We start from the raw sequence: 23,159 nt of genomic DNA, 5'->3' as shown, positions 1-23,159 counted from the left end.
AGCAGAATTCTATTCAGGCAGTATTTTGTATTTGTATTTAATTGAAAAGCAGCCAATGAGGTAGCCTCCTAAAGTTGTGCTTCAGTATTTCCTCGGCAAGAACTATCTTTTTTTTTTTTTTTTTTTTTTTTTTTTTTCAACTTTTTTTTTTTTTTTTTTTTTATTTTTGGGACAGAGAGAGACAGAGCATGAACGGGGGAGGGGCAGAGAGAGAGGGAGACACAGAATCGGAAACAGGCTCCAGGCTCCGAGCCGTCAGCCCAGAGCCTGACGCGGGGCTCGAACTCACGGACCGTGAGATCGTGACCTGGCTGAAGTCGGACGCTTAACCGACTGCGCCACCCAGGCACCCCGGCAAGAACTATCTTGATACCCAGATCGGTTTTATGTGCAGTGTTTCGTTAACAGCTTATTTTCTCCGAACCCACTGTTAACACTTGGAGACTAAACAGGGCTGTAATCCCAGGATTTGGAGATAGCCGTGGCAGGGCCCGGAGGGAACGGAACAGATCCCGGGTATCCAGGAGCCACAGGTCAGCCAGAGTGGTGCAGTGTAGACAACAGTGTAGACGGAGGGCCAGGAAACCTCCGAGGAGCGTTTCAACCTCCTTACTTACCTGAGGATGCTGGGAGGTTCTTCCCGCCTCTCGGCTCTCCGCCCACACGTTACCAGCAGCTCGCACACCGCGTTTTCTCTCCCTCAGAGGGATGTGCTCGGTGGGGGTGGGTGTGCCCCTCGAAGGAGTTGTGAGCGTGTGCCCCATGTGCGCGTGTTACTGCACAGTGATGTGAGCGGGTGGCTCACGGTCACGTGTTCTTCTGTCCAGCGACATCGACTTAGTGGTCTTTGGAAAATGGGAGCGCCCTCCTCTGCAGCTGTTGGAGCAGGCCCTGCGGAAGCACAACGTGGCCGAGCCGTGCTCCATCAAAGTCCTTGACAAAGCGACGGTAAGTGCGGGTGGCTCGGGCCCCTCAGCCCCGGTTGGCGCTTTCGCACACCTGCCAGCTGCGGTGACTCTCCTGTGTCTGAGCTCACGCTGTTTACGGGCGTCACCGCGTAGGGTTCTGAAGAGTTCTCTACTTCCGGTGTAAATGTAGCCGTGTTCGAGTAGCTAGGACTACCAGCCGAGCACGTACCTCATGGCACGTTGTGAGAGCATCACACGGTACTTGGCGCTGAAGTGCATGCTTGGGCCAGGGCCAGCCTCCGTCCGGATGCGTGAGGAACCGACGCGTTCCTGTGCTGCCCAGTCTCGCTCCCGTAGCCCAGTGATTAAAACACGGCGTTTGTTACACAGAAGACAATGACCGTTTGCCGGCTTCTAGTTAAGCAAGAACCTGTCCGTTCCTTTCATCGTTCAGACACGTACCTGTGGAGACCTTTTATCTCGGGGACAAGTTGCAAGATGCGGGTGCTCTGACGTGCACTCATCCAGATTTACCCAAGTCCAAGTCTGGGGCACACACTGCTCGGGCCCTCGACTCTCACTGGCCCCTCGCGTGGTGCCTCTCAGAGCCCCCCACCCTGCCCTCTGGGGCTCTGCCCTTTGTCCTTGACGGGAACGAGATGGCGGTGGTCTCTGACCAGTGTCCGGGTTAGATGCAGAGGAGCGGAAGAAGGCCCTGCTTGCCCTTGGCTCGGAGCACGGGGCGGACAGACGGTCCAGTCGGTGTCACAGGAGCTGCTGTGCACACCTCTCCCTCCGCTGCCAGGGGCCCGGTGTAGACTTCAGGGGAACCGAGCCACGCGGGTCCGGCACTGCTCGGTTCTCTAAGCATGAGCTGACGCCGGGCCGCCTTTTCTGCTGGTGGCCTCACCTGCTTCTCGTCCCGGGCTCCGGAGGCCAGCCTGAGAGCGGTGTTTAAGAAGGAAGCTTGTCTGTATTGAGCAACCGAGAAATAAGTATTGTGGTATTGTCGCTAATCTCTAGAATCTGTGAGTGTGTAGGAGGGTGTGTGTGTGGGTGGGTGGGTGGGTGTGGGTGTGTGTGTGTAAGCCAGGCGAGCACCGGGAGGGGTTTTGGGAAAGCGTCCCGTGAGTGTAGACAAGGAGGTGCCGTGCCCAGCGGTGATGGGGAGCAGGGATTGTTCATGAGGAATTGACTGTGCTGTGACACGTGGGCTCCTTCTGAAACACCGTCTGGGAAGTTCTTTGGGAAAGCATTTTGGTTTTCTGCCCTCTTGGACCACACTCGCTGTAGCTGCCCATGCTTGCTGGTCTTGCTGGTCTCCAGGAGTCACAGTCACCACCCGCTGGCCCATCCCTGTCACATCCCTGTGTGGCCTTGGCAGTTTCCTGCCAGGTGCGTTTCAGGGCCCAGAAGAGGTGCGCACCCTGTATCCAGACCTTTAATTAGACCAGTCGTTTTGGTGAGGGAAAGTGCTTTTTCGTTGCTTCCAGGCTGCCTTTTGTTCTGGAAGTACACAATTCATTTTCTGTGGGGGGTGGGGTGGGGAGGGGTGTTGTCAGTATGGCTGCTTGGGCAGCCCTCACGAGGCAGGTTTTGAGCACCTTGCATGTCTTTATGATGAGAACCTTTCCAGTCTAGCTTCTTAACTCTGGGTTTTCAGGAAAGTGGTTTTTTGTGTTTTGTTTGTTTTGCTTTTTTGTTTTGCTTTGGTTTTGTTTTTTAGTTAAATTGTCTTAGTGAAAACCCAAAGTAGGATTGTTTGGAGAAACATCAGCACGAAACATAATTTAAAAGCTGGCTTTGGAGTTCCTTTGAGCGTTTGCAAAAATTCTCGCAAACATAATTTGGGGACCTGGAGTGTCGCCCCATCACCAGGTGCCCCCGGGGGCGGGACAAGAACTTAGCCGGCTTCTCCTTGTGGAGCCCAAGCCTTCCCGCAGGTAGTGGCCATGACTGATGCTGAGTCTGGCCAGGAGGGCCGGGCAGAGGTGAGCACCGGCTGTTGTCGGGGGGTTTGGAGGAGGGTCTGGGGCTCCAGGGACCCATGAGGTCAAGGTTCACACTGCAAAATCTCTTTTCTTCTTTAAAGCCTGGGACTCATGATCTCTCAGCTCTTTTGTGAGTTAGAAAAGAAAACCCCTCTGTACAAGTTCGGAAACATTTTGATATCAGACTGTGGTGAATGTTGGCCAGTAGAACCTAGTTGTTTTTTTAAAATTCAATCTCTGCAGGTACCGATAATAAAGCTCACAGACCAGGAGACTGAAGTTAAAGTCGACATCAGCTTTAACATGGAGACTGGGGTCCGGGCAGCGGAGCTCATCAAGAATTACATGAAGGTGCTGTCGTCCGCGTTAGCGCTGTAAAAACGGGCCTTGTTACGTCAGCATCTCACTTTAAACTCTGTGATAGTCTTCATGATAAAGGCAATACAGTTGAATTACTTATCTCCGATATTATTTCTAGAGATGCTTTGAAATTGTGTAGCTCTTTTGTAAGTTTTCACTTTCCACGCTGACCAGGAAGTAGAGTGTTATTTTAGAGAGCTTGGTTAAAATGTTCTTTCTCATTATTACAAACTGACTGTCCCTGGAGCTCAGTATGCCTGATTTGCAAGGGTAGTTTACCGGAAGTGGAAGACGTCCTGACATAGTTTGCTTACTTTGGATTGTCTCGGTGCCTGAGGGCGGGGTAGCCGACTTGTTCACTGAGCCCAACAGGTGTGGGGGGGGTCCAGTGCGACAGGCGGTCTTTCCCTCCTGTTACCGGGAAAGAGGTGAAGCCCCTCACAGAGGCAACCCCAGTGTCACCGTCTGGACGCTGCCTCTTCCTGCAGGCCCAGGGACCCTGGTCCTTCAGTTGTTCCCTTTCCTCTGCCACAGCAGAACGTGAAAAACAACAGCAGCTTCCGCACTGTCTCCCCACCACCCCCACCCCTCACCCCCCACCCCCCTGCTTCTCCAGCCTCTGCATTTCCTTGTTCCCTTCACCCTGCTCTCCGTGGCCCTCTGCTCCTGTCCTCCCGACTCACGAGCTGCACACACACACCCCACTTGGTCTTCTCTGGGTGCCTCGGGTGTTGTTTCCGGGTTCTTCCTGGCTCACTGCCACATCCCTCCTCTCCGCCTCCTCGCCCCCCACCCTGCACCTGTCACAGGGCAAGCCAGGCCATGGGAAATCATTTGAAGGAATACACTCATTGTTCCCTGACCTCCTCTTTGGGGATTGTTCATGCAAGTGTCCCTACCTCATCCCTGCAGAACCATAACCCGGGATGTGGCTCCTGGTGGGGGGTGGGGCATGTCTTAATAAGCCCCTCACATAATGAATTCTCAGGCCCCTAAAGTTTGAGGATGACGGGCCCAGAGCCTTCCAAGTGGCAAGAGGATTAAGCTTTTCTTCCTACTATGTGAAATTGGCTATGTGAAATCTTTAAAGGTATATTAACTAACCAATATTTTCTCTCTCTCTCCCTCTTTTTTTTTTTTTTTTTTTTTTTTGGAATTTACAGAAATATTCATTGCTGCCTTACTTGATTTTAGTATTGAAACAGTTCCTCCTGCAGAGGGACCTGAATGAAGTTTTTACAGGTGGAATTAGCTCATACAGCCTAATTTTAATGGCCATTAGCTTTCTACAGGTGAGTGTGTGTTCTCTCTAGAGACCTTGACACTGAGACTTTGTAGGAGTAGATGCTTCCGTGATGTTCCAGAGTCCCTGCTCCACATGCTCCCACGGTCCTTGCTGCCCTTTACTCCTGTGTTCCCGTCCAGAAGAAATGAACCTCTGATTGTCAAGACAAAATTATTTTGATGAATGCTTCTTTCATTTCTCTCCTTCATAGGTTATTTTTTTAATTGATTGAGCTGCTACAGGGAGGGCAGGCTTGTCTGGCCAGAGCAGTCAGGCGTGCGCCAGTCTGAACTCGAGGGCTCCGTGCATGTGGATGCTCTCGTGCCTCGATAGACCATAAAAAGCTGGTTTTCTTGGTTACTAACTGTGGCTTAGTAAAAATTTGTCGCAGAAAAAAATTGGGTACCATATACAATTGAAAAAGTTGCTGAAAAGAGGGTCTTTTTTCTCAGATTGACAAGACACAAATACTTGGTCTTGAATTTTACGTTGCCCTTGTTTTGTTGAGGACCAGCCTGTCAGTAGAAAACCTCCCCGAGTGTTCAACGCTGGGACGTTGATAAGCTGTGCCTATACTTGTTACCATGTAAGACAGTTTCTAAGTGAATGGAAACCTTGATGACCCCGTTTACATTTTCTTGAAGGATTCTCTGTTCGTCACACAAACCTTGCGCGTGTATTTTAGCTGTGCCGGGCTACTCCTCCGTGTTTACCGTTGATTTTTGTACTTGTGATCGTGCTTGGGATTTGATATCCAAGGTTTGGCCCCTTTTTCTCCTTATTGTTCATATTGCTGGCTCAAGGCATGGTCACACCGCCTTTCATTAGTCTGACTCCTCTGACTCCGGGGCACGTCTCTGCCGGAGATGCGTTAAGAAGAGCGAGACTGGGATTCCACACCTGTTTTCTTACAGTTTCTTACAGTTTGCTCCCAGCGCTTTGCCTCCACTTTGGCCTCCGTGATGCTGCCCTTGGACCCGTTCTTCCCATTATTTTGAACTAAGTACAACCTACTGTTCTGATTCCCTCCCGTTTTCCTGATTGGAACTATTTCAGTCGCCTGTCGTCATGGCTACTGCCTGTTTTTATGGTGCCGGGCACTGAGCTCGGTGCCTCCTGGCACATTCCCCACGGGGTCCCGGGCGCAGTCCTGTGACCCCGCAGAAGGCCACACGCGGTGTGCGTGGGATTGCCACTGGCCTCGTGCCCCCTGCTGCCCGGTGCATCGTGCCGCGAACCTGGGCCCCTAGCAGCGTCTGAGTCCATTTCGTGGCCCACGGAGGTGAGAGCCCCAACCTTGCACTGGGTGGCGCTCAGGTACTTGGTTTTGACTGGAGGGCAAGCAGGAAGGAAGAGAAGCGGAGAGGGCAGGAGCACGAATGCTGCCCTTGTGCCGTTGGCACGTGCACATCCTCAGTTCTTGTGAGCCCCGGAAACACCTGTCGGTGCCAGGAGCTGTCTCTCCTCAGGGACCTGTGTGAGTTTTCAGGAACTGTGGCTTTCACCCGGACGTGGCCGTCATTCTCCAGGCCCGCCCCGGCCGGCGTGACGCCCCACGTGTCCCGCAGTGGCGCCGTGAGCACACGTGCCCACTGAGCCCTCGCAGCCTGGCCAGCAAGGCCGACAGAGTTTTCAATTAATCTGTTTTAATTAATTTAACTATGAATGGCCACACATGGCTTGTGGCTGTCACTGTGGGCAGCACAGGCCTGCCTCCCGAGCCTCTTAAAGCAGGAGGGTATCCAGAGGCTGCGTCTTAGGTTCAGAATAAGTCCGTCACCCGCTTACAGAATATGGGGCGCCAAACTGAGGCTAGCACTAATCCGTGTGACGAGCAGGGATGTAAATTTGGTGTAAATGTTACGACACAGTACTAATCACCTGTACACAGTTAAAATTCATCTCACATTCTGGTTGTATGTCACGCTGTGACACTCTCCGGTCTGATACTGCCCTCTATGGGTTGTATTTTGGAATGACGGAATTAAGGTTGGATGGAGTCTGTAACGTTGCATTCACCGGCCAGAGGACTCTATGTTGTGGAGAAGACGCTCTGCGTATTTATCGGTATTTGCTAATCTGTGGTTAATCACATGTCTGCGTTAGTAGGAAGACGCTCTGTGGGTCACGCATTTCGGAGAATTAAACTGTAATAAAAAAACAGAGATGAGAAGGTTTTATTTTCTTCTGAACTCTCTCTGTTGACGAAGGCTCTCCAGGCTCGGTTAGGGCCTCCCCTCTGCTGCTCGGAGCTTCCTCACAGAACTGGTGAGAGCAGGTGCCCCGGAGGGCGTTTCCTTGGAGAGACCTGTAGGTCTCCTGATTTCATGCCGTCTATTTAGAAAGTGACTTGAATCCAAATTGTGGATATATTGCTTTTACAGTTGCATCCAAGAATTGATGCCCGGAGAGCTGATGAAAACCTTGGAATGCTTCTTGTAGAATTTTTTGAACTCTACGGAAGAAATTTTAATTACTTGAAAACTGGTATTAGAATAAAAGAAGGAGGTGCCTATATCGCCAAAGAAGAGATCATGAAAGCTATGACCAGTGGGTACAGACCATCGATGCTGTGCATTGAGGACCCTCTGCTGCCAGGTAAGGGCACCTTGCTCCGAGTTAGCTGGTATCTCCAGTGCACGCCGTGGCCGTGGCGGGGCCGGGAGGGGGCGTGTCTACAGTCCCTGCAGCCAAGGGCAGTGCACTGGGTTCCAGGCGGGTTCCTACTGTGCTAACAGTTAAGCGGGATACCTTCAGAACTCTTTCGTTTAATGCTTCTAGTTCTTACAACGTCGGAGTTTTGTTTCCATTCCTTGATTAACCAGAAAAATGTAGAAAGTGAAAATTAAGAAAAGCGTATTTTTTCTGATTAGTAAAGTATAACATATCCACATATCCATCGTAGACCATTCACTTCTGAGAAGCAGGTCACACAGAAAATGAAAGTGTGCCGCAATCCCCTTCCGTTTCGGCGTGTTATCTCTCCAGGTTTTTCCTACACGGATATTAACATTTATTATTGTAATCTTACTAATCAAGTGGCCCCCATAATGCACACAGCTTTACAACTCGTCGTTCTAGTTAACAGCGCATCCCAGGCCCCTTTCCTCTGTGCGTAGGCGTGTTCTGCTACAAGGATTGCCGCGCAGACGGTCCTGAGGCAGCCTCCTCTTTCTCCACTTTTATTCCCACGAGCGGATTTTTTTTTTTTTTTTAATTTTTTTTTTTTTCAACGTTTATTTATTTTTGGGACAGAGAGAGACAGAGCATGAACGGGGGAGGGGCAGAGAGAGAGGGAGACACAGAATCGGAAACAGGCTCCAGGCTCTGAGCCATCAGCCCAGAGCCCGACGCGGGGCTCGAACTCACGGACCGCGAGATCGTGACCTGGCTGAAGTCGGACGCTTAACCGACTGCGCCACCCAGGCGCCCCTCCCACGAGCGGATTTGATGGCGCTCATGTCCCCGTTAGTGTAGGGACAGTCTTCTTAATCTTTGCTGGTCTAACAGAACCACGTAGTATAAATTTTCATTGAGTTTAGATTTCTTTTTCTTTCTTTTTTTTTTTTTTTTTTACATTTATTTATTTTTTGAGAGACATAGAGCACAAGTTGGGGAGGGGCAGAAAGAGAAGGAGACACAGAATCCGAAGCAGGCTCCAGGCTCCGAGCTGTCAACACAGAGCGTGACGCGGGGCTCAGACTCATGAACCGTGAGATCATGACCTGAGCCGAAATCGGACACCCACCCAACTGAGCCACCCACGTGCTCCGAATTTAGATTTCTTTCGTGGTTTAGTGAGGTTGACCCAATTTTTATCTATCGATTCCACAAATGTTTATTGAGCGTCTATTAGGTGAGACACTGTTCTTACTGTTGGTGATAAAATCAGTGACGGACAGGTGACAGAGAAGGTGGGGGGGGCGGGATGTCAGCTCCAGGTACACTGCCCTTCACCCTGAGTGGTTCTGGGAGATCCTGTGCGAGTGTTAGGGAAGCTTTCCTTGTCATCACACTGTCCTTTATTTCTCCCCAGCTTGTCTCTCACATCTGTATTTGTCATTTCTTGTTCAGTTACTATATATTTTTTAATGTCCTCAAGTGTAACAGTTTTTTTGTTTTGTTTTGTTTCGGGGCTGCTGGAGTGTGGCATTTACTTCTTAACAGCCTCTTGAAAGGAAATGTGCTGACTGTTCTGTCGTTCATAAATGACGTGACTTAATGCCGTGCTTTTTCTGTAGTGATTCCCCAGCAGTGTAGGAACACGTTTCACATCTGTCTGTGTCCAATCAGTTAAGTTGGAGGTATTTCCAGTGTCTTCACTATCTGCTTAAATGTACTTCAAAGAGGAAAGCCCACGTTATCACTGGATTGTATTACCAAATCTGGAAAAGGAAAAATCCCAATACTTAGAATGTCTCCTAAAAAAGTCCTGCTTACTTGGATTGTGAAGGATGCTGATTAAAATTCAAAACTATCCTGTGACAAAAGTTCCTCGACTGTGGCTCACTTGGTGACTTCCCTGTTGGCTCCATGCGCCCCGCGCCCGGCCGGTCCTCACCGTGGGAGAGTCTGGGCCTGCGGCCTTCCGCCCCAAAGGGTGGGCTTCCCCGCAGGTCCCGGCGGTGCTGACGGGATTGCTGTGTCTCGGGCCAGCCGCCCGCCTCGTGCATGCCTGGCCAGCACCACCGTGGTCGGTCACAGTCGCTGCCTTGACTCTCTGGTGTCTTTGCCACCTGGGGAGCTGCCTGACTTTTTCACGGACTGTCACTCTGTCTCTGAATGACATCGCACAGAGGTAGACACGGATCGTAGCCCGCGAACGTCAGGAGATGGCGTCAGTGACGGGCAGCGTGTTGGCAGGCGCCTGGCTCGGCCTTCCTGGTGCATCCGGAAGTGGGGAGGGCCCGCTGCAGAGTGACTCACGGGAGAAGACGGGAAACATCTGGATCAAGGGCCGGATGTTGGGCAGGGTTTGACAGCTGCCTCTCTCTTTCAGGAAATGACGTGGGCCGCAGTTCCTATGGGGCCATGCAGGTGAAGCAGGTGTTTGACTATGCCTACATTGTTCTCAGTCATGCCGTGTCGCCCCTCGCGAGGTCCTATCCAAACAGAGACTCGGAAAGGTAACACAAGCCCCTGTCGCTGTCCTGGGCTCGCGGCCCCCGCGGTGTGGCGGCCACACACCTCGGCCTCTGCGGAGCCCGCCCCGCCTGCCCCGCCTGCCCCTGTCATTGCTTCCGTGAAGTTACTGGCAGATGTGCCCTCGCCTTGTAGCCCAGAAAGATGCTGATGAGGAAGGCCGGGCGGGAGTTCAGGGTGGCTCGGCACCGAAACTTTCTTGTTTGGGGACTTGGCGGTTTCTTCAGGGCGTTTGATTTTGGGGAAGTGATTTCTGGCTTTTTAAAACTTGGGAACGTGATGCATTCCCTTGAGGCTGTCTTCAAAATGCACATACTGAGTTCTGAGTGAGTGCATCTGGGCCTCTGGGCGCACAGGCCCCAGCCCTCCTCCCTGTGCGTGCTCGTTCTTGAGTCTCCATTTCAGAGGACTCTTACGGGTTGTGAGACGTGCCTGCGGCATGGCTGGGGGGGCGGATGGAGTGAGGGGGCGGTGGGAAGGAAGAACAATGAGGTGGTGGCCAGTGCTCGTGGAAACTGTGCCGGACGGGGAGTTTGAGGCCCGGCGCTACCGGTGATCGGCTTGTCGAGGGTTTCGAGCCTCATTCCGCGCACGGTGCTCTCCGGCAGGGCTTTCGGCCCGGTGCTGGGTGCTGGGAGTCTCAGCCCTGGCTGCCTCCGCAGGGGATAACGCCATGTCCGACCTTCGTGAGTGCTGGGGCGGGGGGGGGGGGGGGGGGCACTCCCCTGCTTAGACACCTCCTGGAAACCGTCTTTTGTAGGTAGCTGTAGGCCCCGGGACGTCTGTATAAGCGAGCCCACCATTTCTATGCTATGATCTCAAAGCACATCTGGGCTCAAGCATCAGAATTCATATATGCTTTGTAAACTTATTTTAGCTTTCTTCCTACTATCTTTCACTTAGCAAAGGGATACGTTGTTAAAAATAGAGAATAGCCGGTCGGAAGGGCTTGTGGGCTCATAGTAGTTGCCGCCCTCCACTGACCACCCCCCGCCGTGTCCTCCTGCAGCACTCTGGGAAGAATCATCAAGGTCACTCAGGAGGTGATCGACTACCGGAGGTGGATCAAGGAGAAGTGGGGCGGCAAGGCTCCCCCCGCGCCCGAGCCTGGTGAGACTTCCCTGCTCGCGTCTGTCACTCGCGCACTTTGGCACCTCGTGTGGCAGTGCCTCTCGGTCCCTCCGTGGTAACTGTCAGACTAAGTGCCTCGTCTTCTGTAACGTAAGAGTTTGCAGCCATGAGATTTAGGCCCCTGGACATACGACGTGTGCCACACGTGGACTTGTAGCGTCTCTTCTAGTAACTGCATTAAAAATGTGAAAAGAAACAGGTGAAACTCATTTTCACGTATTCTATTCAACTTCTGTTCAACACGCGACGTGTATAAAACATTTTTGAGAGATTTTACTCCCGTGCTGCTGGGCCCGTGAGACCCTGCGTGCACACCGCACGCTCCCCAGACACGGGCTGTGTGTTCAGATTTCGTAAGGTTTACAGCCGGAAACTGTTCCCGTAGCCACCTTGTTCTAAGCACAGTTGAAGGTGTCCCAGTGCTGAAACGCACAGCTTTAAAAACTAAGAAAATTGAATAAAATTAGGAATTGAATTGGTCGGTCTTGTTTGCACCGGGTCCGGGCCCAGCGGCACCTGTGGCCGCCCCCCCCCCCCCCCCCACCCCGTCCTCTCAGTGAGGTCACTCAGGCCTGTCTCCCCCGCAGACGACAGAATCAAGATAAAGGAGCGAATCAGCGCGTGTGACGGGGACCAGCCGCAGCGCCGGGACCCGGAGTCCGCCTACAGCCAGCGCCTGACCCTGTCTCTGCCCAGCCCCCAGCTGCTCTCGTCCGGCTCCTCCACCTCCTCCGTGTCCTCGCTGTCGGGAAGCGACATTGTGAGTGCGCCGGCCAGGAGACGTCTCTGGCTGGCTTTTGAACTCTAGCAGCCCGGGGGTCCTCTCCCCTCCGTGCGTGTGTGGGTGGGGGACACCCCAAGACCGCACCGACGGGTCCCCGCTCTGCCGCGGGCCTCTGCCGACAGTCGGGGACCCCGGTCTCCGCGGGCCCCAGGAGCCGGCGTGCCGTCCAGCCGTCCACACGTCGCTAGGGCGGACGCCCTCAAGTGGTTTTTCAAAGGCCGTCTGGAGACGAAACGTTGACGCGAGGGGTCTCCTACGCAGCTCGAATGCCGTTCCGTCCGGAGACGACTGGAGGCCGCGTTGGGCAGCCTCGGGCTCCTGTGGCGGGGGGCCGATGGGCACGTGGGCTCCCGACGTTCGCGTCGGCGCGCCCGTCTTCAGCTCCCCGCCGTTGTTCCTGCTTACAGGATTCCGACACGCCGCCCTGCGTGACGCCCAGCGTCTACCAGTTCAGCCTGCAGGCGCCCACCCCCCTGCTGGCCAGCCTGCCCACCGCCTTGCCGATGACGAGCGGCAAAGCCCAGCCCGCCACCTCCAGGACGCTGGTCGTGACAACTAACACTCAGGTACGTGGCCGGCCGGCGCCTGTCCTGGGGGCGGGCCCTGGGACCAGCCGATGCTGTTGAAGCGTAAACGACTCCTGAAGTCGCGGCAGGCACGTTTCTGCCTCGCAGGAAACCCTCGTCTTTCGCGGATTGGTGGGCTGTGACTTGGGTCGTTCTGCGGGAGAGCGCGTCCCTGAGGCCCACTCTGGGCAGGCGTGCACTGGGGGGACAGCTGGCCTCCCACCCTGACAGGGCTCTTGACGGGGAGCGGGCCGACCATCTGTCTCAAGACGCCTCTGAGCCCCGCGTGCGACTGTTGTCGTTGGCGGGTCTGGCGCTGCCCCTGGGCAGGGAGGGGCCGTGGTCTCGGCGTCCTCTCCCGGTCTCCAAAAACTTCGACTCTCTCATGTCACTCGTTAGGCAGTATTTATAGGGCTTTTTCTGTTAGAATATGTTTCCTGTTGTTGTTGTTTTTTAATTTGGACAAAACTAGATGTCTGAAAGGTAATCTCAAAAAACACTAAATCTGGTGGCTCTTCCCAATTACACACAATTGAGTACGTGTGTGGAGAAACCCAACACGTGGATTTGCCTTTCAAGAAAGGTCATCTCTACAGTGCGGGTTATGAGGTGAGCGTAGAGGGACGTGGGCGCAAACGTACGGGCTCATTTCTCTGTGGCTTGGAGCTTTGCCCTGGGAGGGTGTCCTCACAGGACGCGCCCCAGACCGCAGGCCGAGGGCAGCGTGCCGTGACACGGGGTGGCGACGGTGGCAGGCGGGAGGGCCCCGCTAGAGCTCCCGGGAACTGCGTGCGGGTGTAATGCTGAGGCGGCTTCCTGTGCTATGAACGTGGATTCAGGGGGCGCCTGGGGGGCTCAGTCGGTTAAACGTCCGACTTCTGATTGCGGCTCAGGTCATGATCTCCCGGTTCGTGAGTTGGAGCCCCACGTCGGCCTCCACACTGTCCACGTGGAGCCTGCTTGGGATTCTCTCTCCCTCCCTCTCTCTGGCCCTCCCCTGTTCGTACTCTCTCTCTCAATAAATAAACTTAAAAAAAAATTAAAAACAAAATATATTCTGCCACGAACTCTGGGGGTGGTAGTGGCCACGGTCTTCCCGGATCAGTCATCGGGTCTGACCTTGCCTGAGGCCCCCGGTCCCCCAAAGGCCAGCGCGGCCGCCGCGTGGTGGTCCAGCCAATGCCGACCGTGTGATTCTGGCAGGAAGCGCAGGAATGTTTGGGGGATAGGTCGAAGGCCGGGTGCTGGTGCCGTGGTCTGCTCTGTCACTCGTGCTGACAGTGAGTGAGCCTAAAGCTGCGGTCGTTCAGATTTGAAGCCACGGCTTGAGGCCCACTTGGTTTTCTTTCTGAACTTCAGACATTACTTCTAGCAGAGTAACTGAGTGAACCACTCCTGTCTGCAATATCTCGTGCGTGCGGTCTCCATGGAGGTGTCCCCCGCTCGAGACGAAAGGGGCACGTGGAGCTGGGGCATGAGTCTGTCAGACCCAGTGGGCTCTTCCCGGTGATGCCAGCTCCTGGGCAGGGCAGAGCGCCCACCGACAAGAGAGAGGGCCCGTGTGCGCTGCAGGCCCCGGTGGGGAGCTTCGTTTGGTAGAGCGTAAGGAAGGGCCACTGCCTGTGTCCGGTGCCCTCGTCGCCCTGCGGCTGCAGGTGTCACAGCCTCAGAGTGCCATCTGGGACACCCCAGCACCTGTCCCGGCAACCTGTTCCAGGCGCTGTTCAGGGTGGGGGCTGCAGTCCCCAGGGGTCTGTGGGGCACACGGAGGATTCTAAGATGTGGGCAGTGCCTCTCTCAACGGTCTGAGAGAGTTCCCAGGGGCACCCTGTTCAGAGACAGAAGCAGTCCAGGGGCCGGAGAGGACGGGGAGGGGCAGCCTTCCCCAGCACCCCTCCACAGGCCAGCGCGCCGCCTCTGAGCCTGTGTTGGGGCGGGGACTGTGCTTCAGCTCTTTCCAGAGATGCGAGGGGTGGTTGTCACTCTGATGACTCGTTTGTTACATTGGTGTTTGGTCTTCCAGGAAGAGCAAAAGCTTTTATGACTTGGCCTCCCGGGCAGACTTCATACTGCAAATGCTGTTTCAGAATGTGAAGTATTCTTGCGGCAAAACAAAGTCTTGTCAGGTGATAGGAAAACACAAACAACGTTCGTGAACCTGTTTGCCAAGTGCTGTTCCATAGTAGCGCCCTCCCTCCTCGGGCTCAGCATGACAACTGGGACCGTGACCTCTGTCGGCTTGCTGCCTGGCTGATGTCTCTGCTCCTTCTGTTCCTAGACCAGGTTCACGATACCTCCACCGACCCTCGGGGTGGCCCCTGTCGCTTGCAGACAGGTTGGCGTCGAAGGAGCTCCAGCGTTGAAAGCCGTTCACCACATGTCTTCCCCGGCCATTCCGTCCGCATCTCCCAACCCGCTCTCGAGTCCTCACCTGTATCACAAGGTAGGCCGCCCCCCTTGCTGGTGGTGCCCACCCACGTGGGTCTGTGACAGGCCGGGGCTCCATGCTGTCTCCGCCCGAGACAGGGCTCCACAGAGAAGCTCTTTACTATTTATTTGCTCTTACGATTCTTTTAAGTTTGATTATTTTGAGAGACAGAGGGAGAACGAGTGGGGGGGGAGGGGCAGAGAGAGAGGGAGACAGAATTCGAGGCAGGCTCCAGGCTCTGAGCTGTCAGCACAGAGTCCAACGGTGGGGCTCGAACTCATGAACCGCCAGATCATGACCTGCGCTCAAGTTGGATGTTTAACTGCCCCACAGAGACGTTCTTTAAGGTGGAATTGTTTTCTGATAATCCATAACAAAATGCATGTTTGCTTTTGTTTGTAATGAAAGAAAAGTATTAAGATATTTTCAAGTGTAATATAGTTTTAAGCATCTCCCATAATTCTTTGATTGAACCTGTTAGCATAAAACTGAAGTTGGAAAGAAGGTTGAAAGTGGGGAATATTTTGCTTTCATGTTCATTTGTTAATTATATGCCAAATGCTTTGGATTTCAAGAAGCCAGTGGTACAATCCAGAACAAATGCTGGCGTGGCCCAGTGCAAGGTGTGGCCGTGTGATCTCACCCCCCTTCTTTGTGTGTGCGCCCTGGGGTGGAGAGGGGCCGGGGTGCGCTGGGAGGGCCCGCATCTGACCTGGTTTCGCCGGGGTCCCTGCGAATGCTTATGTCCGTTCCCCTGTGGCTTCTCCAGATGCTGCACGTGAGAAACTTGGGTGATGGGAAAACAGGTCATCATCAACTTCGTATGCTCTCAAAGCGCCGGAGTGTTTCCGAGAGCAGGCGTCTGCCCGTGGGAATGAGGGTGCAGTGTCCCCAGGCGAATGTCCCCTGTCTCTGAGGATACGGGGACACTCCCCTCGATTACTCCAGTCAGTTCCTCTGATGCTTATCTGATCGTATTTTGCCAGTGAATTTTTGATGCTTAAGGTCTGGCTCTTTGGAGCTAGGTCATTAAATCCTGACTGATTTTTCTATTTGGGGCCGAGTAATAGACATTCCTTCCTGGATTTACCCATCCTGTCACGAGGGGTGTTCGTGGCACCCCACGGGCATCACGCTGCCCTGCTAGAAACAGGGTGAAGGGACGACTTCGAGAAGGGAGGTGCCTTCGTGAGCCTTTGCTTTGCTTGGCTTTGCTTCCCACCCCCTGCTCCTGTTTGCTGCGACACTCCTGACCGCGGGCATGTTTCCTCCGCTCTGCTTTGCGTGGAGCTTCGGGCGTAGGAGCGCCAAGCGCCGGCCACGGCGTGTCCAGCGTCACACCCCCGGGGGCTCAAGCCCCCAGCCTCCTGGGCACAGAGCTCGTGCACGTGTTCCAGAATTTCAGAGCCAAAGCGGAGGAAAAAAGCCGAGGGGCCCCTTAGTTCTGTGGACACATAGGACCAGTTGGAAGTGTGGTGCTAACATCTTTGGGCGGGAACGTGTGTGGTTTGACCCGGGTGGGTCGCCGAGTGGGCGTGGGACTTCCCGCCTCACATGCAGTGGCCGATGTGACCTGGAAGAGGCGACTTTCTCTCAGCTCCTCCACATTTAGTGTCACGGGGACACTGTGCGTGCAGCGGGGACCAGACTGCTGCGTGGCCGCCACGGGCGGGAGCCTGTGTGCGCCGTGCACGGGCCGGGCCGGGTCTCCAGCCGGGGGGGGACGTGGCTTGGGGGACGCTCCGCGGCAGCCGGGTGGGGGGCCTCCCGTGGCCGTGGCACCCGGTGGCTCCGGGGCGGCCTGTGACCCTGCTGTCCCCTCTGTCTCTCCAGCAGCACAGTGGCATGAAACTGTCCATGAAAGGCTCGCACAGCCACGGCCAGGGCGGCACATACGGCTCCGTGGGCAGCGGAGGCGTGCGGCCCCCCGTGGGCAACCGGGGCCACCACCAGTACAACCGCACCGGCTGGAGGAGGAAAAAACACACACACACGAGGGACAGCCTGCCTGTCAGTCTGAGCAGATAATGGCCCCGACGGCGCCTCCCGGCCCCTGCTCTCCGCAGACTCACGCCGGGCGGCCTCGCGCCCGGCCGGGAACTGAGACCAGCATCCAGCACGTGGGCCGGGCCCCTCGGGGCGCCCGCCGCCGCTCACTCTGCATGTTCCTCGTGTGGTGGTCGCGTCCATCTTCAAGAACAGCTCCCTGTGCTCGTCTGTGAAGCCTTACTCGGCGTGGACGCTGTCCTCCGCCTGCCCGGGCGTCTCCCTCGGCGCCTGGGCGGGCCTGGACGGGGCCTGCAGGACACGACGTCGGCCTCGGCGCTCCTCGGCAGCGGGTCTGGCTCCCTCGCGGTGCGGCTGTTTTCGTGGCGCGTCTGTCGGAGCGACAGAGGCCGACCCCGGTCTCGTGTCCTCCTCGGCGGGCGGGGCGGGGAGGCCGCCATCGTCTCACTGCCCTCACGCTTCGTGTCCCGTGTCAGAACTGTTTTTCTATGTAAATACTGAAAAGTTATGATTTGTGCAATAACTCAGATATTTTTATTTAATTCATATTTTCACATAAGTTATATTTAAGGGAGGAGGTTTTTTTTAAACAAGCTTAGGTCCTTTCCCGAGTCGCATTTTCTAAGTTGGGTTCATCGTGTCGGCTGGTTGTCTGATGAGCACCGTTACCAACACCGCGAGTGAGGGGCTCGGGGTTTGTTTTCGTGTTTTCCTTTTGGTCAGACGCGGGCGAGGCCTCTCAGCGCCCGGCGGGGGAGCCGAGTGGCCCCGGCGGTTCTCGGAAGCAGCTCGGCCCCCAAGCCCTCTGACCAGCTGCCCGCCGGCCCTGCCCTCCGGCCCGTCTGTTGTCTCGCTCTGACCACAGAGCTTAACGTTTTGGTTTTTGGTTCTTTTAAAGTAGACAACAAATCCAGCATTTAAAGTGCCAGAACTTTCTAAGGGGAGAAAGGGTTGTCACATTATAAAATCCTAAAAAAACAAATGTGAACTTTGAGATGCTTCCGTCAGTTTTAGTAACGTGGCCTGTAAGGATGGGTCTGGTGAATATCAGTACGGACAATGGTACCCAGTTTTAGGAATGTGGAGAAAGGAATTATGTTGATTCCATTGAGGAATCTGTATAGCAGTATGCCTTCGTTCTGTTAAGAGCAAACCTATGAGGAGTCCTTCAGCTGCTCAGTGCACCGTGGGGAGTATTTTTAACGTATTGCAGGAGAGCACAGCCCAGGGGTGGGGCCGGGGGCGGCTGGCGCCCGACTGGAGAAGCCTACAGGCGTAGTACGCGGGCTCAGTCTGCCGCGGCGGCCACTGTCCTTGGCCTTGTTCTCAACAAGAATATGTCCATCCTGCCTAACCCTGAGTTTTCGGAGCACCACAGTTGTCCTGGGTGTTGTTGGCTGCATCTCAGAGGCCGTCTGAGCCCCCAGTTCTAAAATGGGGGTTCCGGCCCTGCTGAACACTACAGGTAGGCTGGTCTTTGAAGTCCACTAGTGGAGAACGTCGAGTCGCGAGACTTACTGCCATGACACCTGATCGATGTGCCGAGTGGGCGCTCTGGAGTGCGGCCTGGTGGTGGGGCCCCAGGGAGGGCGGCTCCGCATTGTTGCGGCCGGCCTCGGACCCAGGACTGGCTCACAGCGCCGTCGAGAGCTGGGGCTGTGGGCTGTCGGGGTGGTGGGGGGGGGGGGGGCGGCGTTCCAGAACAGAGTAGCACATGTCTGCAGTTCTTGTTGATCGAAAGTTATCAAAAATATTTAAAGATATTTAAATTGTGAATCTATTGATAAAGAAATATTTATAAAAACTGATACGTAGGCCTGTACTAATCTCCGCACATTAGCAATATTGACTGTAACCCTACATCAAGGAGCCACCGCGGGGCGAGGGCCCCGGGGGGTGTGCATTTTAAAGCTCGATTCGTAGACACAGGCGCCACACCCCGTCCCCGTCATGGTGAACCGAATGAATTGGCCTGGCTACCACTGTGGTCACGCGCTACAGGTTGAACAAAACGATATCATGTTTCGATTTTTTTTTGTGTGTGGACAACAATGTGGAAGCTAAAATTGACATATTTTTATGTAAAGTTTTTCTATTCTTTGATTTTTAATAAACTTTGGAAACCAGGTGGTGTCTGTGTTTGACGTTTGCTTTCCTTTCAAGAGGAGGGGGAGCTTCTCTAAGTTCATGTCCCTGAAGTTTCTAAATAGAGCAGCGAAAAATTATTTTATCACTGGTTCAGGAAATCGGAATCCAGTTGACGTGCCAGGCTGTGCGCAGAAGAAATGGGGCCGAAAGGCAGTCTGCGCTCGCATTCCACGCCAGCCCGGCGGGTTCAGGAACGCCACTCAAACGACGCTATTTACGTGCCGTTTCTGACAAGGGGATGTGTGATACCACTGCGTACTGATAAGACTTTCCAGTGAAACGCGTCCGTCTCCGTCTCTCGTAGGTCAAATTATATCACTCAGAGATAACACATTTGAAACAGCCAAACAGAATGTAACTTAAAATGCGACACATTTAGAACTTACAAGGAAGTATCTAAAAATTGTTACAGAGCAGCGAGTGTCAGCTGCAGCCCCCCCCCCCCCCCCCCGCCGCCCCCCTGCGTGGAGTGCGCGTGCCAGAATCCTCAGCCACAGCCTGGTACAACCCTCACTCATCCGCTCCTCCCTTCCACAGAGGTTCCGAGGGTGCTCCAAGCAGGTGCACCTGAGTTCCAGCAAGGCTGCAGAAACCCCCAGAAAGCAACTGATGTGCCAGATGTCACTGTTGTGGCTGGAGGCAGAGTGACAGGTGTGTCTGCGAATAGGACCGACCAGGAGAGGGCTTGAGCTGGGTTAGGGTTAGGGTTAAGGAGCTGGCGCGTTGGTGGCACCGTAAGAGGCCGGTGGCCGGGAGCAGGTGCAGAAGCGGAGGCTAGAGGGAGGTGAGCCGGGACGGACGGCAAGTGGGAGGGCTTCTAAGTCACTGTGGCCGCTCATCGGAGAGCGGGCAGGAGGAGGATGTTGAGGTGGCCCGGGTGAGCAGGGGTGGCCGCGGGCAGCTACGGGCAGGTGGGACCGGCAAGGCCACCTGATGGACTGGGCAGGGTGGGAGGGCAGTGGCCCCACACCCCCGGTGGGTTTCTGCCCACGGTTCTCTGAAAGGCGCGATCTGCGGGAGCCCCCGGCCTCTGGGAGAAGCCCGCTCAGTTGGTAGGTCACGCCTGTGAGCCCGGGGCCTCGGGGAAGGGGATGGGGAGACTGCAGTTACCTGAAACGTAAGCACCCCCACCCCACCCCAGTTGGGGATACCTGCACCCACTGTCCTGTGACGGCTTCAGGTCGGTCACCTGCAGGTCACGACAGTGACTCCGTCCGCGGGACATCCCACGATTCCAAATTAGCTCCCTTGTGGCCACTGCTCCGTGACTGCCTCTTGGAGTTGCTTGGGGCCTCGTGTCCTCGCTGTCTCTCTCCTAGGTTCCTGGCGTTCCGTGTGCAGCGCGGGAGGTGGGACCTCTGCGATGCAGACAGACCAGCCCACGTGTGCACGGTTTGTTGCCCTCACCCTGTGATGATCTTCCTGAAACTTGGGAGAGGAGAAGGGTGTGCTATCAGTATTTGCTAAGTTGCAGAGTCCTGGCCCGTCGTGGGGTAACTTACATGACCAGAGGAGGCTGCCGGAGAAAGGATGAAACACACGACAGCCCAAACACCCCACAGTTGGGGCTAATTCTTGTCAAGAATGGCTTGAAACTCGGTTTCCTCGCTGTGCTTCCACAGCTCCGTGGGGGTGGGGCAGTTCAGAAGTCATTTGTCACGAGGCACCGTGGACAAAGCTGGCGGTTCCACGCACCTTTAGTCTCCCGGCTTCAGTGGGTCCCGGGCAAGGGCCAGCCCACGGCTTACGAGGCCCTGGAGTGAACTGCGGGCAAGATCAATAAACACAACTTGGGTTCTTGCAGATGCTGCGTGCTCTGTCCGTGACCTCTGAACCCGGATATTTGAGGCACTGACAAGTGTTACAGGTCACATGAAGGTTCTCTTGTGGGTCATTTAAAGTTTTGGTAAAAAGCGGGTGGCTCGCAGATTTGAGTTCTTCCTGCCTGAATCTCCCGAAGTCCCGAGTGTCTCCACGGTGATGGGTGTGGACGGCTGTGGCCAAATGCAAGCCTACTCAGCAGGTGTGTGCTCGGCTCCAGGGGAATCACGAGAGGGTTGTGAAGACGGAAGGGCTCTGGAGCCCAGCCGGGGCAGCTCTGCCCCAGGTGAGGACACTGAAGCCCGGCCCTGGGAGCGGGGTCTCGGGGCCACAAGGCAGACCTGAGGTGGGACCGAAGTGATGACACATCCTGACTGTGGCGGCCGGGAGTTGGGGGGCTCTTCACAAGCAGCGCGGCCACCCTTCTGGTCCTCCGGTGAGCTTAGAGCCGCTGCCCTGTTTGGGCAGAAAAACCTCCACTTCCATCATTGAGTCCCGTGAGCTTCCAGACTGTGGCCTGATCCGTGGCTCCCTGTGGACAGCTGGCCCGGACGGTGGAAATTCTCATCACGCAGCAACCAGTGACGAGAGCCGCCCGGCTTGATGTGTTTCGATGGTGAGGCTGAAGCCTCCTGGCTCGTGAAATGTGGAGGTTTGCCGTCGGCCTTGTCCTTCGCGGTCGGCGTTTACGCTTACCGTGCGGGTCCTCGCCAAGGCGGGCTCTGGAAAAGCACGCTCCAAACCCAGCCGGTAGTTGTAGCTCCATCTTGACTCGCCCGGCTTCTGGCAGCTTCTGCGGTCTTCCTCTGTCCCTGGCGCCTCCTCCCCTCCCTCGGCCCCTCTCCCGGTACACGCAGGTGTGGGACACCGGGGCCTCCGGCCAAGGCCACGCAGGTGGGCCTGATGCTGAGAGGAGGCTGACGTCGTGAGCACTTGGTGGGTCGGCATGGCTGGGGCACTGGGCCTGGACCATTCATGGACATGAGCTAATGACTTCAGGGGCCTGGCACGCCGTCACCACCCCCGCCGCCAGGGCGCAGGGGTCCTTCCCACCTCCAGAGGAACAAACCGTCACACAGAGAGGTTAAGCACCCTATGTGCCGCTTTTCGAGAAACTCAGATGGGCGGGGTCCACAGAGATCAAGGTATAATGAATGGTGCTGAACTCTGTCTGGAGTACAGATCAAAGCAGTTGGGGTGTTCGGGGCTGGCCTCCCTCCCTCTTCGTGTCCTGGATTTTCAGCTCGTTGCAAAGTTTCAGAAGACCCCAGGGATAGGTCTGGTGCCGGGAAGGGGGTCCTGCCTGAGTTTGGGAGGCCCTGACACCCTCGGTCTCCACCTGTGTGTCCCATGTCTCTTGGAGCGCCGAGCGAACGTCGGCTGTCCTCGGGGGCAACCTCGTCCTCCATGATCTCTGTCCACCCTTTCTGCGACGGGCCCCTTCGCCCACGTCACATGGGTCCCTTCTCCCCCCAGAGCCACCTGAAGGGGTCCAGAAGGATTGTTTTTGTCTCTTCTGGTGTTCAGTCCTGGAATCATCACTGGCCAGTTGATCTTCTCTTCCTTTTGACATCTGCTATATCATGGCAAGAAAGTGGCATTTCCTTTTCAATTTCATCTTCGTAATAGATCACGAGCCTTCTGGAGGCGGGGAGGGGGGATGCTCCCAGGATCATCACCCTGCTGGGCGCCACCCAGAAATTGCCTGAGATGCTCACTGGTTTATTATGGGGACGTAGCTTTGCGCAGTGGCAGTATCGTAGCCAATGAGGTTTATCCGAGGCGCGATTATTGCTAATTGAAAACTATTATGGGGACGTGGTCACGCTTCCCTTGCTTCCGTTATTACATACCAAAGAAAGTCTGGAACAAACAGACAGCAAAGCTTTAGTGAGTGAAAATTTTTTTCACGTTACCAAAAGCAGCAGCAAGTAGATTTAAGACTCAAGGTGCTTTTTTTTTTCTTTCAAGGAAAATTGGAATCCAGATATGAACCAGAATTTTTATTCTAATTTTTTTTAATGTTTATTTTTGAGAGAGACAGATAGAGCCTGAGCAGGGGAGGGGCAGAGAGAGAGGGAGACCCAGAATCCGAGGCAGGCTCCAGGCTCTGAGCTGTCAGCACAAGGGGCTCAAACTCACAGACCCTGAGATCGTGACCTGCGCCGAAGTCGGACGCCCAACCGACTGAGCTACTCAGGGGCCCCTGAACCAGGATTTTTAAAATACCAAGTCCTCCTTTTAGCTGTGACCGGAGGGTGGAGTTTGGTGTTTCGATAGCGTGCCTGCCGCCGTCTGCCCTGGAAGAAGGAAAGCTGAAGCCAGGAGGGAGCCACGTAACGGCCGACGCTTTGTTTTGGCTTTATCGGGTTCCTGGATGGGCTGTGTCCGCCGACATGTGTCCCCCACTGCCCGCTGCTGCCTGCTAGGGGGGCGAGGGGGTGTCAGGTGGGCATCGCGGTCTACCCCCCCCTCCTGCCCCCTCTCCGCTGTCCCGTCCTTCCAGAAGCTCTGGCTGCTGTCTCCCTGCAGGGAAGAGAGAGGGCGCCCTTGCCTCACTGGTAGGCTCCCTCAGCCCTGCAAACCTC

The 23,159-nt window shown here is 55.2% G+C and overlaps 1 protein-coding gene and 1 pseudogene across 2 annotated transcripts in view; both read left to right on the top strand.

Moving 5' to 3' along the window:
- Positions 1 to 18,729, top strand: part of TENT4A (terminal nucleotidyltransferase 4A) — a 47,227-nt gene extending 28,498 nt beyond the window's left edge. Inside the window, exons 4-13 of one of the 2 annotated variants that reach the window (XM_030332782.1) lie at positions 828 to 948; positions 3,143 to 3,250; positions 4,423 to 4,551; positions 6,929 to 7,142; positions 9,544 to 9,670; positions 10,696 to 10,796; positions 11,405 to 11,577; positions 12,009 to 12,167; positions 14,446 to 14,610; positions 16,432 to 18,729. In XM_030332782.1, coding sequence (XP_030188642.1) covers positions 828 to 948; positions 3,143 to 3,250; positions 4,423 to 4,551; positions 6,929 to 7,142; positions 9,544 to 9,670; positions 10,696 to 10,796; positions 11,405 to 11,577; positions 12,009 to 12,167; positions 14,446 to 14,610; positions 16,432 to 16,623 — 1,489 coding nt within the window. In that variant the 3' untranslated portion in view covers positions 16,624 to 18,729. Of the gene's footprint in view, positions 1 to 827; positions 949 to 3,142; positions 3,251 to 4,422; positions 4,552 to 6,928; positions 7,143 to 9,543; positions 9,671 to 10,695; positions 10,797 to 11,404; positions 11,578 to 12,008; positions 12,168 to 14,445; positions 14,611 to 16,428 lie in introns of both variants that reach the window. The other variant, XM_030332776.1, reaches the window with a different exon arrangement.
- A 3,579-nt stretch (positions 18,730 to 22,308) lies between these two features.
- Positions 22,309 to 22,494, top strand: LOC115526036 (annotated as a pseudogene).
- The last annotated feature ends 665 nt before the right edge of the window (positions 22,495 to 23,159 follow it).

Source organism: Lynx canadensis, chromosome A1 (genome assembly GCF_007474595.2).
Source record: "Lynx canadensis isolate LIC74 chromosome A1, mLynCan4.pri.v2, whole genome shotgun sequence".
NCBI lineage: Eukaryota > Metazoa > Chordata > Mammalia > Carnivora > Felidae > Lynx > Lynx canadensis.
Note: the sequence above shows the minus strand (reverse complement) of the source record. Positions and strands in the feature narration are given on the sequence as shown.